This window comes from Bombus bifarius, unplaced genomic scaffold, assembly GCF_011952205.1.
Source record: "Bombus bifarius isolate JDL3187 unplaced genomic scaffold, Bbif_JDL3187 scf7180000007966, whole genome shotgun sequence".
NCBI lineage: Eukaryota > Metazoa > Arthropoda > Insecta > Hymenoptera > Apidae > Bombus > Bombus bifarius.
In genome coordinates this window covers 6,644,562-6,658,243 of record NW_022884352.1, presented here as the reverse complement: position 1 = coordinate 6,658,243, position 13,682 = coordinate 6,644,562, and the positions used below count along the sequence as shown (strand labels likewise).

At 30.8% G+C, this 13,682-nt stretch overlaps 5 protein-coding genes across 8 annotated transcripts; 3 read left to right on the top strand and 2 right to left on the bottom strand.

The window, feature by feature from the left end:
• Positions 1 to 10: 10 nt before the first annotated feature.
• Positions 11 to 1,471, top strand: LOC117205180 (thioredoxin domain-containing protein 15). 2 transcript variants are annotated; one of them, XM_033443339.1, is made up of 4 exons: positions 11 to 303; positions 372 to 586; positions 661 to 887; positions 970 to 1,471. In XM_033443339.1, the coding sequence occupies exons 1-4, from the start codon at positions 258 to 260 to the stop codon at positions 1,322 to 1,324; spliced, it is 843 nt and encodes a 280-aa protein (XP_033299230.1). In that variant the 5' UTR covers positions 11 to 257; the 3' UTR covers positions 1,325 to 1,471. The 2 variants fall into 2 exon arrangements, with proteins under 2 accessions (XP_033299230.1, XP_033299238.1); XM_033443347.1 differs by having other exon boundaries at positions 43 to 303; positions 384 to 586.
• A 410-nt stretch (positions 1,472 to 1,881) lies between these two features.
• Positions 1,882 to 5,421, top strand: LOC117205192 (zinc finger protein 135-like). 2 transcript variants are annotated; one of them, XM_033443368.1, is made up of 7 exons: positions 1,882 to 2,590; positions 2,661 to 2,763; positions 2,847 to 3,157; positions 3,240 to 3,608; positions 3,696 to 4,050; positions 4,140 to 4,447; positions 4,527 to 5,421. In XM_033443368.1, the coding sequence occupies exons 1-7, from the start codon at positions 2,330 to 2,332 to the stop codon at positions 5,076 to 5,078; spliced, it is 2,259 nt and encodes a 752-aa protein (XP_033299259.1). In that variant the 5' UTR covers positions 1,882 to 2,329; the 3' UTR covers positions 5,079 to 5,421. The 2 variants fall into 2 exon arrangements, with proteins under 2 accessions (XP_033299259.1, XP_033299251.1); XM_033443360.1 differs by having other exon boundaries at positions 2,835 to 3,157.
• Positions 5,422 to 6,173: 752 nt separating this feature from the next.
• On the top strand, positions 6,174 to 8,009 carry LOC117204584 (neuropeptide Y receptor type 1). The gene is made up of 5 exons (XM_033442134.1): positions 6,174 to 6,511; positions 6,589 to 6,998; positions 7,075 to 7,300; positions 7,385 to 7,587; positions 7,664 to 8,009. The coding sequence occupies exons 1-5, from the start codon at positions 6,413 to 6,415 to the stop codon at positions 7,929 to 7,931; spliced, it is 1,206 nt and encodes a 401-aa protein (XP_033298025.1). The 5' UTR covers positions 6,174 to 6,412; the 3' UTR covers positions 7,932 to 8,009.
• On the bottom strand, positions 7,959 to 12,428 carry LOC117204473 (tyrosine--tRNA ligase, cytoplasmic). 2 transcript variants are annotated; one of them, XM_033441911.1, is made up of 13 exons: positions 12,329 to 12,428; positions 12,056 to 12,251; positions 11,785 to 11,976; positions 11,603 to 11,704; positions 11,381 to 11,502; positions 11,208 to 11,295; positions 9,874 to 10,279; positions 9,540 to 9,802; positions 9,248 to 9,463; positions 8,986 to 9,177; positions 8,640 to 8,904; positions 8,426 to 8,567; positions 7,959 to 8,346 (listed from the first exon to the last, which is right to left on the bottom strand). In XM_033441911.1, the coding sequence occupies exons 2-13, from the start codon at positions 12,240 to 12,242 to the stop codon at positions 8,233 to 8,235; spliced, it is 2,289 nt and encodes a 762-aa protein (XP_033297802.1). In that variant the 5' UTR covers positions 12,243 to 12,251; positions 12,329 to 12,428; the 3' UTR covers positions 7,959 to 8,232. The 2 variants fall into 2 exon arrangements, with proteins under 2 accessions (XP_033297802.1, XP_033297792.1); XM_033441901.1 differs by lacking the exons at positions 11,208 to 11,295; positions 11,381 to 11,502; positions 11,603 to 11,704; ... (1 more) ...; positions 12,056 to 12,251; positions 12,329 to 12,428 and adding an exon at positions 10,658 to 10,779 and having other exon boundaries at positions 8,134 to 8,346; positions 9,874 to 10,260.
• LOC117204547 (potassium/sodium hyperpolarization-activated cyclic nucleotide-gated channel 1-like) lies at positions 12,425 to 13,552 on the bottom strand. The gene is made up of 3 exons (XM_033442055.1): positions 13,132 to 13,552; positions 12,831 to 13,055; positions 12,425 to 12,765 (listed from the first exon to the last, which is right to left on the bottom strand). Exons 1-3 carry the CDS (start codon positions 13,398 to 13,400, stop codon positions 12,441 to 12,443), a joined length of 819 nt encoding a protein of 272 aa, XP_033297946.1. The 5' UTR covers positions 13,401 to 13,552; the 3' UTR covers positions 12,425 to 12,440.
• Between the last annotated feature and the right edge of the window lie 130 nt (positions 13,553 to 13,682).

The window sequence follows — 13,682 nt, the reverse complement described above, 5'->3', positions numbered from 1 at the left end:
TAGATTAATTGAAATTGAAGGATACGCGATCGATGCGACCTCAAACAGTCTATCACGCTATCCCTCTATTTCTTTGGAAATAAACATGATGCATCAACTTGCTTATTACGTGTGTGATAGTGCGAATTATGCTGCAATTACGAACATTCGTTAGATATCATGTGTTTATAGGAAAACGTCCAAGTTACTTGTGAATTGAATCACCTTCAAATTCCTAACAGAAACACACGAACAGTTTTCTAGGTTATGTACATAAAATGTATTTTTCTCAAAGGAATTTGTGTTTACTTATTATAATTTTAGGTGAGATATTCATATATTTTATTTCACTTTCTATCATAATACAATTTCAATCTTCCCTATCTGCTTAGTTCATGTGATAGGTGTTTTCGCACGAATGGACAAATGCGAGATGCTAGAAGTAATTTCGTTCAAAAATTCTGATGGAGAACCTGAACCTGATACAGGAAACATCAAATATGAAGAAGAGAATAAAATTATCGAAGCGAACGTGACAATAAACAATTCAACTGCTAATGTGACTAAAGTCAATTGCCTAACGGATAAAGTCTATGGACCAGTAGAAGTAACATAATAAAATATTTGAGAATGTTAAATTTCAAATGGAAGGGAATAAATTACAAGCATTAACTATTTCAGATTGTTAATGCAACCAGATTAATGAAATTATTAATCTTAGAACCTGGACCATCAAACAAAAGTAGAAATGATAAAGAAGGCAGACTTTTACCAGGAACTTGTGTGATAGTATTATTTTATGCTAGATGGAGTATATTCAGTAGTCAAGCTGCACCGCACTTTAATGCATTACCACGTTCATTTCCACATATTAAGGCAGTGGCATTAGACGCAATTAAATACCAAAAGTAATAAGTACAATAAAGTACAACAATTTATTTATATGATTAAAAGAAGTCTATAAACATTTTGCGTTTTCCATGTTTTTAGTTTTAATGCTCAATACGGAATTGTTGGAGTCCCAACATTAATGCTTGTTCACAATGGAAAACCTGTAGCAAAATTTAATTACACTGTTTATACATTGGAAGCTTTTGCAAGATTTATAACACAAATAACTAATTTACAACCAAATGGATCATTATATGTTACATCTTTGGATTTTTCTGGCCCTGTTTCTAGTACACCTTCTAATGGGACGGATTATTGTCTAGTCCTTTCATGGATCTTCATTACTGCATGTGCTTTATACTTCACATCTCAAAGCAGGTGGTGGCAACAGTTTGTAGAATTAATTCAAAATACATGGCGTGAAAGTAATGCTCAACACGAGCATGCTGATTAGAATATAAAAAGGGACTATCTTATATTCCATACAAGAAATTATGTCATAAGATACAAACATAAGATCTTATTATTAATTCGCATGGTATTCTATGCGGTATAAATGTTAAAAGAATGTAAATATACTTCGATAAATAAGTAAAATGTATGTTATTTAAAAAAAACACGTAATTAACAATTCTTTTACAATCCTCCAGTATTCATAAAATTATCTATACTACAAATTTTGCATTTTGCACATGAGTAATATAGATTACGATCAATTTATATACTATAATGAAAATATTGCAAAACTTAATTTTTAGTGGTAATAGAAATTACAAAATAAGCTACAGGAAGTTTCGTAATTATGAAGTTCAAACGGAACTTGAACACACCGCGCGCCTTTTGTCAATTGAACATCTAATTTATTACCAACAGTTTTCAATTGTTTTAACATATGTCTACAATTGCAAATGGTCTGACATTCTCAAAATAGGAAATACAACGATATTATGATAATTCGTGTTACAGTAAGACAATTATTATGTTGTATATGATAAAGCTTGAATTTGACTTCGATAGTTCTATACCGAAACTCGCATGTAATGGCCGACTTCGCGATTCACTTATCACATCCCTAACTTCATGATTGTTGTGTGCGGCATTTGTTTGCGCTGAAGTTCGTCTCTAATGAGTTTTGTTATCGCTGTTATTATAAGAAAGAGATGCTGTTTATTTTTATGTAATATAATTGATCATACTTGAGTAAACATCCTATGGGAAATCAAGTCTCCTGAAGAAACATCATGACATTATTCTGTATCTGGACACAATTAAGAGATTTTACTGATTTTTGTGATTCATCGTCAGGTTAGGTTCTTAACGAGAAGCCGGCTTTATTTTTTAATTAAGGATAGGGATAGGCGAACGAAAAAAAAACCAGTTAAGTTTGTAAAAGGAGTAGAGGGCCAGGTTAAGGTCAACAAAGACCCTCTACGAAGTCGGCAGTAAAACGATAAAAATAATGGGCTCGTTGAATCTCATTTGCCCGATGTGTTGTGGTGAAACGTTTAACAATCCACAGTCATTAAAGTACCATTTATTAAGCATGACGGACAACCTATACTGTCCTAGTTGTTCGCAGCGATCTGACTCAGTAATGGCACTCATTCAACATTTGGATCGATGTGGACAAAGCGTTGAATCAGAGGCATCATCTGAATCAAAGTACGAGCCTAAAGAAGAAACTCAACAAGAATCTCATCCGGACACAGAAGTGTTAATGGTTGGCACCAAGTAAAACTTTTTTTATAACTATATGTATTTTAGTGTTTGCTTAATAATTTTAATTTTAGGACACAAATGTCGAAGGAATAGATCAAAGTTTTTTAGCAACTGTAAATGATAGTGGAATTATGATAGTTGGAGGACCTCAAACTATACAAGTTGATGAAAATGGTGTGTAGAAATTTTAATTTAATCTATGTTAATTATATTTATTTGATTATTGTTTCTAATAAAAATATCAGGAGATATTAAAGTCGTAGAAAAGATGGAAACTGAAGAGACACAAATGGAGCAAAATTCTCTGGAATTTAAGATTACAGAAAAAGTTCCTAATATCACAAGCAAAGCAGAAGAGAAATCTTTATCCCAGGATCAACTAGTAACAATTTCAACCACTTCAGAGACAGATGATAAAAACAGAAATAAAAATGTAATTACTATTTTACCTGATGGGTCAGAACTTTTAGATGGAGAAACTGGCACTCTGATAAATATGGATCATATAAATGATGTAGGTGAATTAGATGAAGATGGGCTTCTACATGTTAAACAAGAACTTTGTGAGGTATAAACAAGGAAGGCGTTATTTATTAGCATGTATACAAATGAATAAATTGTATAATAGAGAGAATATTTCATTATTATAGATAGAACCAGAAGCAGTTTATAGTTGTACTAGTTGTGATATGAGCTTTAATTCTGTTGTGGAACATATAAAACAATTTCATGATGGACAAGAAGTATTACTTGAAATAGCTGATCAGTTAGATGATATACCTACAGTACCTGCAACTAACACCTTACATTCAGAATCAGGAAATGTAATCAATACTAGACAAAGACAGAGTATGAATACTCTGCGTACAGAAGAGTGCGTAGACAGTGAAGGAAGATTATATACAAGAAAAGTAGTACAAATAGAAAGATTCTGGGATAGAACTCCAGCACAAACATCACTTCAATCTACTAAAGCACCAATGATTGAAAAGTTCTTTTCCAATGTAGAAGGAGTGAAAGTATGACAAACATCTATTTCTTTTTATATTATAAAAAAATGTTTATATTCTTTGGTATATATATATATATATATATATTGATTATAGGTACGAGAAAAAAGATTAGCTGCAACACCAATGAGAATGTACAGATGTAATCAGTGCCTTCAGCAGTTCTCCAAATTAGGAAACTTCCGAGTGCATGCATGTCTTCACGGCAATAATCGTTGCGATAGTTGTGACCAAACTTTCGCAACACCGAAAGCATTACAACTACATGCAAAGGTACACGAAGGTGAACCTGATCCAAATCAAAAAACTTTCATATGCGAAACTTGTGGTACAGAATTTTGTTCGCACAAAAGCTTGCGCTTGCATTCTCGAATGCACGCGCCGGTCAGAGCAAGGCATGTTGATGCACCTGAAGGAACACCTAGTGCAACATTTACGTGTCCCGAGTGTGGTAATATTTTGAATATTTAGTTTAAGAATGTAATTGGTTTTTTCATCTTAAAACACATTTGCATTTAGTCAACTGTTAATTGTTCATAGGTAAAACGTTAGCGGAATCATACAAAGAAGCACACATGGCATTACATTCTGGTGACTCTGTAACTTGTACTGTATGCAATAGAAAATTCGATTCTGCTGATAGCTTAGCAATGCATGCCGCAGTACATACAGAACTAAGTCAACCACATTCGCCAACACCACCTACTACTGAAACAGCTACGACTGCCGAACCCGCAGAAAGTCAAAAGCCTTATCAGTGTCAACATTGTGGTCGAAGATTTACGAGACCTCACGAGAAAGTGAAACACGAACGTATTCATACCGGAGAAAAGCCACACGCGTGTGAAGTAAGCATAGTATAAGTAATATAATTAAGATATTGTGATTTCTATTATAGTACTATACAAATACTTTATTATTTCTTAGGTTTGCGGTAAAACTTTTCGTGTTTCTTATTGTCTGACTTTACACATGAGAACTCACACTGGTGTCAGACCATATGGATGCCAACATTGTGGTAAAAGATTTAAAGCTTCTTCTGTGTATAATCATCATTTACTTACACACGGGGAAGAACGTGCTTACACGTGCCCTTATTGCCCAAAAACTTTCAAAACACGTGTTCAATTAGCAGGACACAAAAACAGCCACACTAAACCATTTCGATGTACTGAGTGTTCCCGCCCATTTGCTTCCTTGTACGCCGCACGTGCTCATATACAAACTCACAAAAAAGACAATAATCTAAAATTCAGTTGTTATATTTGTGGTGCATCCTATGGTAGAGCATTTGCATTGAAAGATCATTTGAAACAACATGGTCAAGATGTGATAGCTCCACCGGAGCCGGTAAGAGAAGAAGAAATTCACGAAGGAGAAGATTTTTTACTTGCAGAAGAAGAGGTTGAGGATGATGAACTAGTTATTCCGTCACCGTTACCCGTTGCGCAATCATCAGAAGCAGATGACACAGAATGAGACTACAAAAGCTAGTCAGATGTTCGTTACAAAAATTGTAATTTAACATTGTTCAATATAGCAAAAAAAGGATAATGACGGATAAATACCTATTTTCTGTAGTGTTCAAAGAATATCCGAAAAATTTGTATTCATGCATTGAATATTATAAAATTTTAATTTTTATGAACAAATGACATTCTAATATGAACTGCTGCTGTGACTAAATATGGTAGTATTCATTTGTAAATAACATGCTATGAATTTGTATATCCTTGATAGTATTGTGTGGATAGAACTTGTTAAATACGAATAACGATTGTATGAGAGACTAGTTTTATTATGTCTGTTTAATATATTAAAGCAAAAAAAATCTATATTTAATTTGATATATTTTAACAATTCAGTTCCATTATTAGTTGTGTTCAATACTTCAGACCTTTCTTAATTTTTATTTTCATTGTTATTTATTAGCTATATAAGAAAACATATAATAAAAAGGTTAAAAAATATTACTTTATTTTAACTATAAAATAAAAATCTGATAAGAGAAAGGGAAAGAGAAGATCAAAGATTAATTTTAGAATTAATTTAAGTTCCAATGATGTTAAAATTTGTAACAAGAAATATAAATGTATTTGTAAAAATATCTTATGTAAAGATTAATAATTTCAATTACTTTTATTCTTTTACTATCGAAAATTAAGTAGAATTATTTGCACAATTAAATCGTACTAGCCTACTTTTATGTATTTTTTCTATAAAAAAGTTAAGAATCGTAACGTTTATCTAGATAATTCTAGATATGACTGACTAGAAAATAATCTATCAAGTACAAACTATATAATAGAAAGTATAATAAGAAATATATAATACAATGTTCTTCATTATATTATATATTGTTATGCAATTACATAAAATGTTGTACGAGATATCTTTATTTAAGTGTGCCAAATTTATATGCTTGTAAATAAGCAAAAAGATGAACTAATTTATACACATAAAAAATCTATCACACATCATTATAGAGATATTTATATAAAATTCGCGTGTACTTATATGTACATCTTCGCAAGCAAATAAAATACGATTATAAATCGAAATATGGATCAGGCGATAAATAGTTATTATTTTTCATAAAAAGAAAATATTCTTTTAAACATTAGAATTTATCGGAAATTAGTCTGAACCAACATGACATATTTTGGATCTTACTAAAGAGCTAAATAAACAAGCTTGCTCTTAATGTTAATGTACCATCTGTTGCATTTAGATTAAGCTCTTGGGATTATGATTAAACCCTCAATACCTTATTAGAATTCATATAGTTCTTATACCTTAGTATATTAAAGGACATGGATTTTTTACATCTGTTGAATAAGACTTGCATATTAGACATACAGTGGAATTATCATATGAAGAATATCTACGAGTTTATAACTACCAAGTCGGAAGTATGATTTTGTGTTTAAAAAATCATCCTGTTATTATATTCACTATCAGTGTAATTGATAAATATATAAATTCTTAGTGGGAAAATGTCGACACTAGTAAGCATACGTTTCCTTCAGAAATTTGGGAAATACGACCTACATTGGAATTAATCGGAAAAATCATCAGTGTTTTACCAATTATCATCATTGGGTCCTTAGCTAATGGTGGATTAATTTATGTGGTGCTCAAAGAAAGATCATTACGCACTACGACAAATCTCTTGATTGTGAACATGTGTATCGCAGATTTTGGTACGTGTTTGATTTGTCCGTGGATGTTTCTTTGCATTGATCTGTTCCAAAATTATATTTTGGGAGATATTGGCTGTCGAACGGATGGAGCATTAGTGCATGCTTTAACATTAGTTGCAGTTTTTAACTTGAGTGCAATCAGTTATGATCGCGTTTCGGCTATTGTTCTTAATTGCTCGGGAAAATTATCAAGAAGGTGATAAAACAAAGTACTAATAATATCAAAAACTTATACGAGAAATTGTATACATTTTTATATTTCTTTATTGAAGGATGATGCATATTTTACTTTTCTCTACTTGGATTTGTGGAATATCTGTTGCTATCCCTTTAATCTATTTTCGACATTACTACGAAAGACAATGGAAAAATTATTTAGAAACGTATTGTACTGAAGACACTGTGCTTGTCTACCCCTATTGGCATATCTTTGCCAGTTTAAGCGTTTGGGCACCATTGGCTATTATGGCAATATGTTACTCAGCCATTCTTATAAAAGTATTTAAATAATAAATATTTAATCTTCCTTACATGTAATATAAAAATATAGATAAAACTCCATATTTTATTTTCTATTTCTAGTTAGATCGCTATGAATCACAAGCTCTGAGAAGTAAGTATCCTATTGTAGTAAAATATAAAAGAAGAGTAGCACGAGTACTGGCATTAATAGTTCTAGCATTCATTGTATGCCGTGTACCATTTACTGTGTTAATAATTCAAAGGGCACAGTTATTGGAAGAGACGCCTAAAACAGGACAAGCAGAATCTATGTACCCATTATGGTAATTATTTCAAAACCATTTCATTAATAAAATATTCCTTCAGTGTAGCGTATAATATACGTATAAATTTTTATAGGTATATTAGTAGATATTTAATACTGCTTAATGCAGCAATAAATCCTTTATTATATGGTTGTAGTAGTAGTTCACTAAGAAAGGAATTAGCATTGTGCCCAGCTACATCTTGGTTAATCTACAAGAAGAAAGAACGAAAATCGAAATCGTGCAATGTTTCACAATTAAGGGCACAGAATTTCCATGATCTAAGACCACGATCTCCTTGTGTACGAACGAATTATAATGACAGAGATACAATACCGAATATTTCATCAACTACTACATAAGTAAATTTAGAAATCAATCTACTTTAATTTCGATATGCCTTATATATTTTATTGAGAAATATAACAAGGATATAATGAGCAGCATCTAATATATCAAATATCCCTTACACGGATGCACTTTTTATCTATTTTTGTGTTGTATACTTACATTTCAAAAATATAAAATAGTAATGCAAACAGTTAAACGAAGTAAAAATGGCAGTTTTAAATATAAAGCACTTCTCGATCAAATCGAGATTCAATCTATTTTTGCACAAGTAGAAAATAAAAATGCATGTATACCTAGACATCTGAAGTATTATTATTTAATCGCTACATTTTTAAGACTGTCAGCTGTAAGTTTTCCACCACTGGCAGTAAGTAAAACGTTTCCACTCCAAGATGCCTCTCCACTACCATTTACTACAAGATCAACCTGTATAAAGAATTAAATTCTGGTAATTTAAAAATATATAATCCTTTTTACTTTATTAAATAAAAAATAATAAACGTACCTGTAATTTTTCCCATACTTTTTTCTTTGGATTAAGTACATCGTCTGGCGATCCATCTTCGTATCCATCAACAATGACTTTTTCACCTGGTTTACTATCAAGTGGAGGTCTCAATGGTTCAACTCGCCTTACTGGTTCATCCCTACATATTAAATTATGATTAGAGAAATTACTTATGTAATAAAAGAAATTTATTGATTTAACTGAAACATACACAGAAGCACATAAAACCATTCCATGAGATTGGACACCTCTTAAATTTGCTGGTTTCAAGTTTGCAAGGATAACTACCATTCTGTCTTGCATCTCTTCTATGGGTACATAATTTACAAGTCCACTGATTATTGTACGAGGTCCACTAGCTTCTCCAATATCAATTTTTTCTATATAAAGTGAATCAGCATCAGGATGTTTTGATACTTCAACTATTTTTCCAACTCTGATGTCTAACCGAGCTGGTGTTAATTCCTCTACCACCTCTAGATGTTTGATATAAATATCATAATATTATATAAATTTATAATTTGCTTAATGTTCATATTTCATATAAAAAGTATTACTTGGTTTTTGTGGAGGATATGCTTTGCTCAACAAACTTTTTAATTTTGGATCTGCTTCAAATTCTTTCCTAATTGGATCTAAAAGTCTATTAATATAAACCTCAACCGCACTTTTCAAATCTCCAGGATGTATTTCTTCTTTAGCAAAGGCATTCTCTAGATCCTCAAATGTATCAAATGATATATCTCCACCTAAAAATAATAAAATTTATATTACAATAAATTTACTAAAAATTCCTAGAATAATAAAAGTGACACAAACCAAATTCAGCTGTCCTTTGTATATTAAAGGTTTCTCCTTCTTTTAATAAAGGGTATATTACATGTTTAGCAAATGAAAGAACTCCATTGTCATTCACATTACCAGGTTCACAAAATGCTTTTTTTAATTTCTTTTTAATAGCTGCAGCATTATCCAACAAATCAATCTTTGAATCTTCTTCAGAAGAAGACATTTTTGATCCTGCTAAGCCAGGGACTAAAATACAATTTCATATACTGTATACAGTAATCTTAAAGTTGTTATATTTAATGGTTTTATATTGCATACATACTCATTGGATTCATTAAATGGATACGTTTTTCATATCCAAGCAATGGCAAATACTTTTCTGAGAAGGTGAAGATCTTTCTTTGATCTAATCCACCAAATTGAGCATCAACTTCCAAATAATGTTCATCTAAAGCTTGCAAACCTGGATACAACAATCCAGAGAGCAAAGGGTTTGCAACTTGTTTAACTACTTCAGCACCTGCTTTTTTTGCATCATGCTCAGTTACAACAGAACTTAAACGATACACATCTAATGTATATTCCCTACAATATATTTGATTAATAAAAAATGATTAATATAGCATGATCATAGCAAATTATATATGATTACTTACTTAGATAACTGATAATCTGTTCCCTTAACAAACTTCAACTTTTCCAAAGGTACATCTATAGACCTAAGCATAGCTTTGATTATTATTTCATAATATTGAGTACGAAGTTCTAAAAGTTCCCATGGTGCTTTCATGTTATCCAAATACGCATGAAGATCAGCAAATAATACAGTAACCTCTGCACCAGATTTTAAGAAATCTGCTATTTTAGATATTGGTGTAAAGTAGCCAATATGAGGTTTACCAGTTGTAGCAGTACCCCAATAAAGCTTCAAATCTCGTTGTTTGAGAATACTTTTAAGTTTCTCATCACCAAGCCACTCAGCTAAGTTTCTGGTGATGAATTCATACTTCTCCTCCCATTTTAATTCGACCATGTTTGTTGCTCTAAATAAAATACGAAATTAAAATATTAAAATTACAACAACATAATTTAAAATAACATTGCTAACAACAATAACAATTAAGTAAAATAACACACGTGTTTGGCCACGTGTACAACACGTCAAATTCTTAGATTTAACCTCGTAATATTTTATTACAAGTTTAATTTCAATAATATTGATTTCATTTCGGCATTACATAATCAGACATAATCATTACAAAATCAGATATTATTAAGTAAAGTACAACAAATTAATACCAACAGTATAACCTGATAGTGACAGATAATTGTAATTACTTATTTTACAATTATTCGGAATGAATTAATTAAAAATAAAAATTAAGAAACAATTTACTTATTATAACCTATATGTTTTAATATTACAATTAAATTAATTACATCGCGTAACTTCTGCTAAAGTACCAAAATTTCGCGACTTGCAAAACTGGGAAAAGCTGATAAGTCGAACGCATATAACTGAATGCGAGTTGCGACTGACACTGACACTCGACATATGTACAAGAAGTAGGTTGTACCCTACACTGTGTATAATATATGGGCAAATGCAACTTGTAAATTCGCGATAATGTTACATCATTTATTTCTTTTTAATATTGAAATGACATGAAATGTAATACAATAAACAGCAAAAATGTATAAATATTTAAACGATTAATCTAATATTTCAATTTTCTTTATTGTCATTTCCTCTCAATATTATTATCTTAATTATTAACCTAAATTTTTATATCTTCTTTCTCCTGACTAGTTTCATTGCTTTGTTTTGGCGTATTTGGTTCCAAACTAACATCTTTACTACTAATACCTAATTTAGTAATTAATTCATATCTTTCCTTAGCAACCTTTTCCAATCTCTTATAAAAAGTTGATGTTACAGTAAACATACGTTTGAAATCACGGCGATCTAAGCGCAGTAATTCACATACTTCTAACGCAATTGCACTTTCTAATCTTCTTCGATCGGGATATATTAAAGCTGCTTCACCGAAATAGCCTCCATCCTTCTCGTGACATATCTTACAAAAAAAATTAATAGTTGTATCTGTCATATGGAAGAAAAACGACTTTTCATAATCTATGTCAATACTGAATTTTATATACTTCTTTTCCATTGAATGTAATAAGAGCAACGGTTCCACTGACTATAAAGAACATACAGTCACCGTCAGTTTTACTTTTATATATGATATCTTCGTTGAGATAAATAACCGGTTTTAAAATTCCTATAAAGATTATTATAATCAAAAAAAAAACCAAACAACTTTCAAAATAAACACACAAATAAAAAAACATACATATGTACATATTTTTTCTATATCTTACCCATTAAATTTCCAATAATGCCGCGTGGTAAAGAATGTAAAATGGTCGCTATATCTACTAATCCGCGGCTACCGTGGATCATGATTTCTTGATTCAAATGATCTAAATATGAAAATGCAAATAGCAAATGAAATACAAGCTATATACAAACTATAATACAAGCTATATGTATGTATATTAACTTGATAAAGTTCGAGATATAGCATTCTCTTTAAAATAACTGCCCTGAAAACGATACTCATAATAAGCAATAAGCTTTTTCTTAAGATTCTCTGGAAGTTTCTTTTCGTGAATATATTCTTTCACTTGATGCATAATTCGTTGATATTTTAATTCTGGTTCTGCAGCTGATTGAACTAATTGTAAAACTATGACTGTTATAATATGAAAAACGATTAGACATTTGTTCTCAATGCATAATTAAAAATTAATTATGTCAAAAAAAAGGATTACCCATAAAATATATTGTACATCCTTTTCCAAACAACAATAAGATACAACGTATTATTGTATCGGATTTACCCAAGGAATGGAACTCTATGAAACTTGATGCAAAGAAATTGCTCATACCTATGTGATAATAGGTCAGATAAATATCAAAGTCGGATTTCTTGTACAATCCGGTAGTAAACAGAAACATATCTGAATTCTGCAATAGATTGTAATTCTACAATAAATCAGTCATTGAAGAGTTAAAGTAAACATAAAGTAAAAATGAATTTATACCTCTTTAGTAACGCCAGTTATATGTGCAATAATAAATGGAAAGATGTGTGTTATACAGCTACACCAATGAAATATTAACAGTACCAAAAACGCTAACCAGATAGACTTCTCTTCAGCGTGAGAAATTGGAAAATTCTGAAAGATATTTCTCTTTATGTATCAACATAATAATTAGATAATACACACACATATATATATATTTTTTTTTTGTCTCTGCAAAGTTTTGTTCACTCTTATGACTATTTCTTACTGCAATAATTTGTCGCACGTAAAAACGCAATGTATAAATACGTGCAATTTTTATAAGCGGCAAAATTTCAGGAATTAGTAAAATAGAATTTGAATTGGGCCCAGGAGGTAAAATACGATCTTTATAAAACCAAATGTATGGAACCGACGATATAAAATCGATAAAAAAATATCCTTTCACGTAATGCCTATATAAAAACAATAGTTTTAGTATTTCGTTAATTATAATAAAAAGAGAATCTTAATGGATTACCGGATTATTAAAACTGGATCTAGAAAAATTTCATGACCATCTTGTGATTTGAAACCTGTTATAAAATTAAGTACAATATCAAATATGCAGGTAATGTATGCAGGATGCACTGGATCCCAACTTTCTGGACTAGAACTTTTAGCTACTCTTTGAAACGCCAAAATGTATGGTACCATAATGAACATGTACAGGTATATAAATGTCATTAGAAGGTCCCAATAATATCTACATAAATATAAATACACGTTACGATTGAATTTCATCACAATTTTAAGAAAACTGTTTGAAAAATTGAAATTACCTTAAGTCACTACAGGGATGTATTACCCACCATGTTAAAGAACGTCCATGTCTTCTCTTTTCAAAAGCAATCGCAGCTAGACTGCGTAAGAAATTTCGTGTTAACGGATGATCCACAGAAACAAGAAAAATTTTCTGAAAGCTTCGTTTCCAGCGGGTATAAAATCTTGCATTTGGCGGTAATTTAGGTAAATTACTGTCGGATGTTTTCGGTAGTTCACAGATATGAATGTCTAACAATCTCTTTGGTACTCCTCGTTTAATCTTCATTTCATAATCCTTTTAATAAAGTAACGTGTAGTGCAATGATAGAATATGATTTCTACAACTTTAATATATCTTTATAGAGAAGTTACTTTCAAATCCAAATGTAAACAAAAGATAATAGCTTGCTTCTGTCCCTTTTTTTTTTCAATAAAAGAAATTGAAATGTCGAATACAGAAGAAATTTTATGTAAACTATTTGATATTCGAGATTGGATCCCTGAATTTTCAATTGGTAAATCCATTTTCTTTTTCCTCCTTTTAATAAATAGACAAGTAGATAAATTA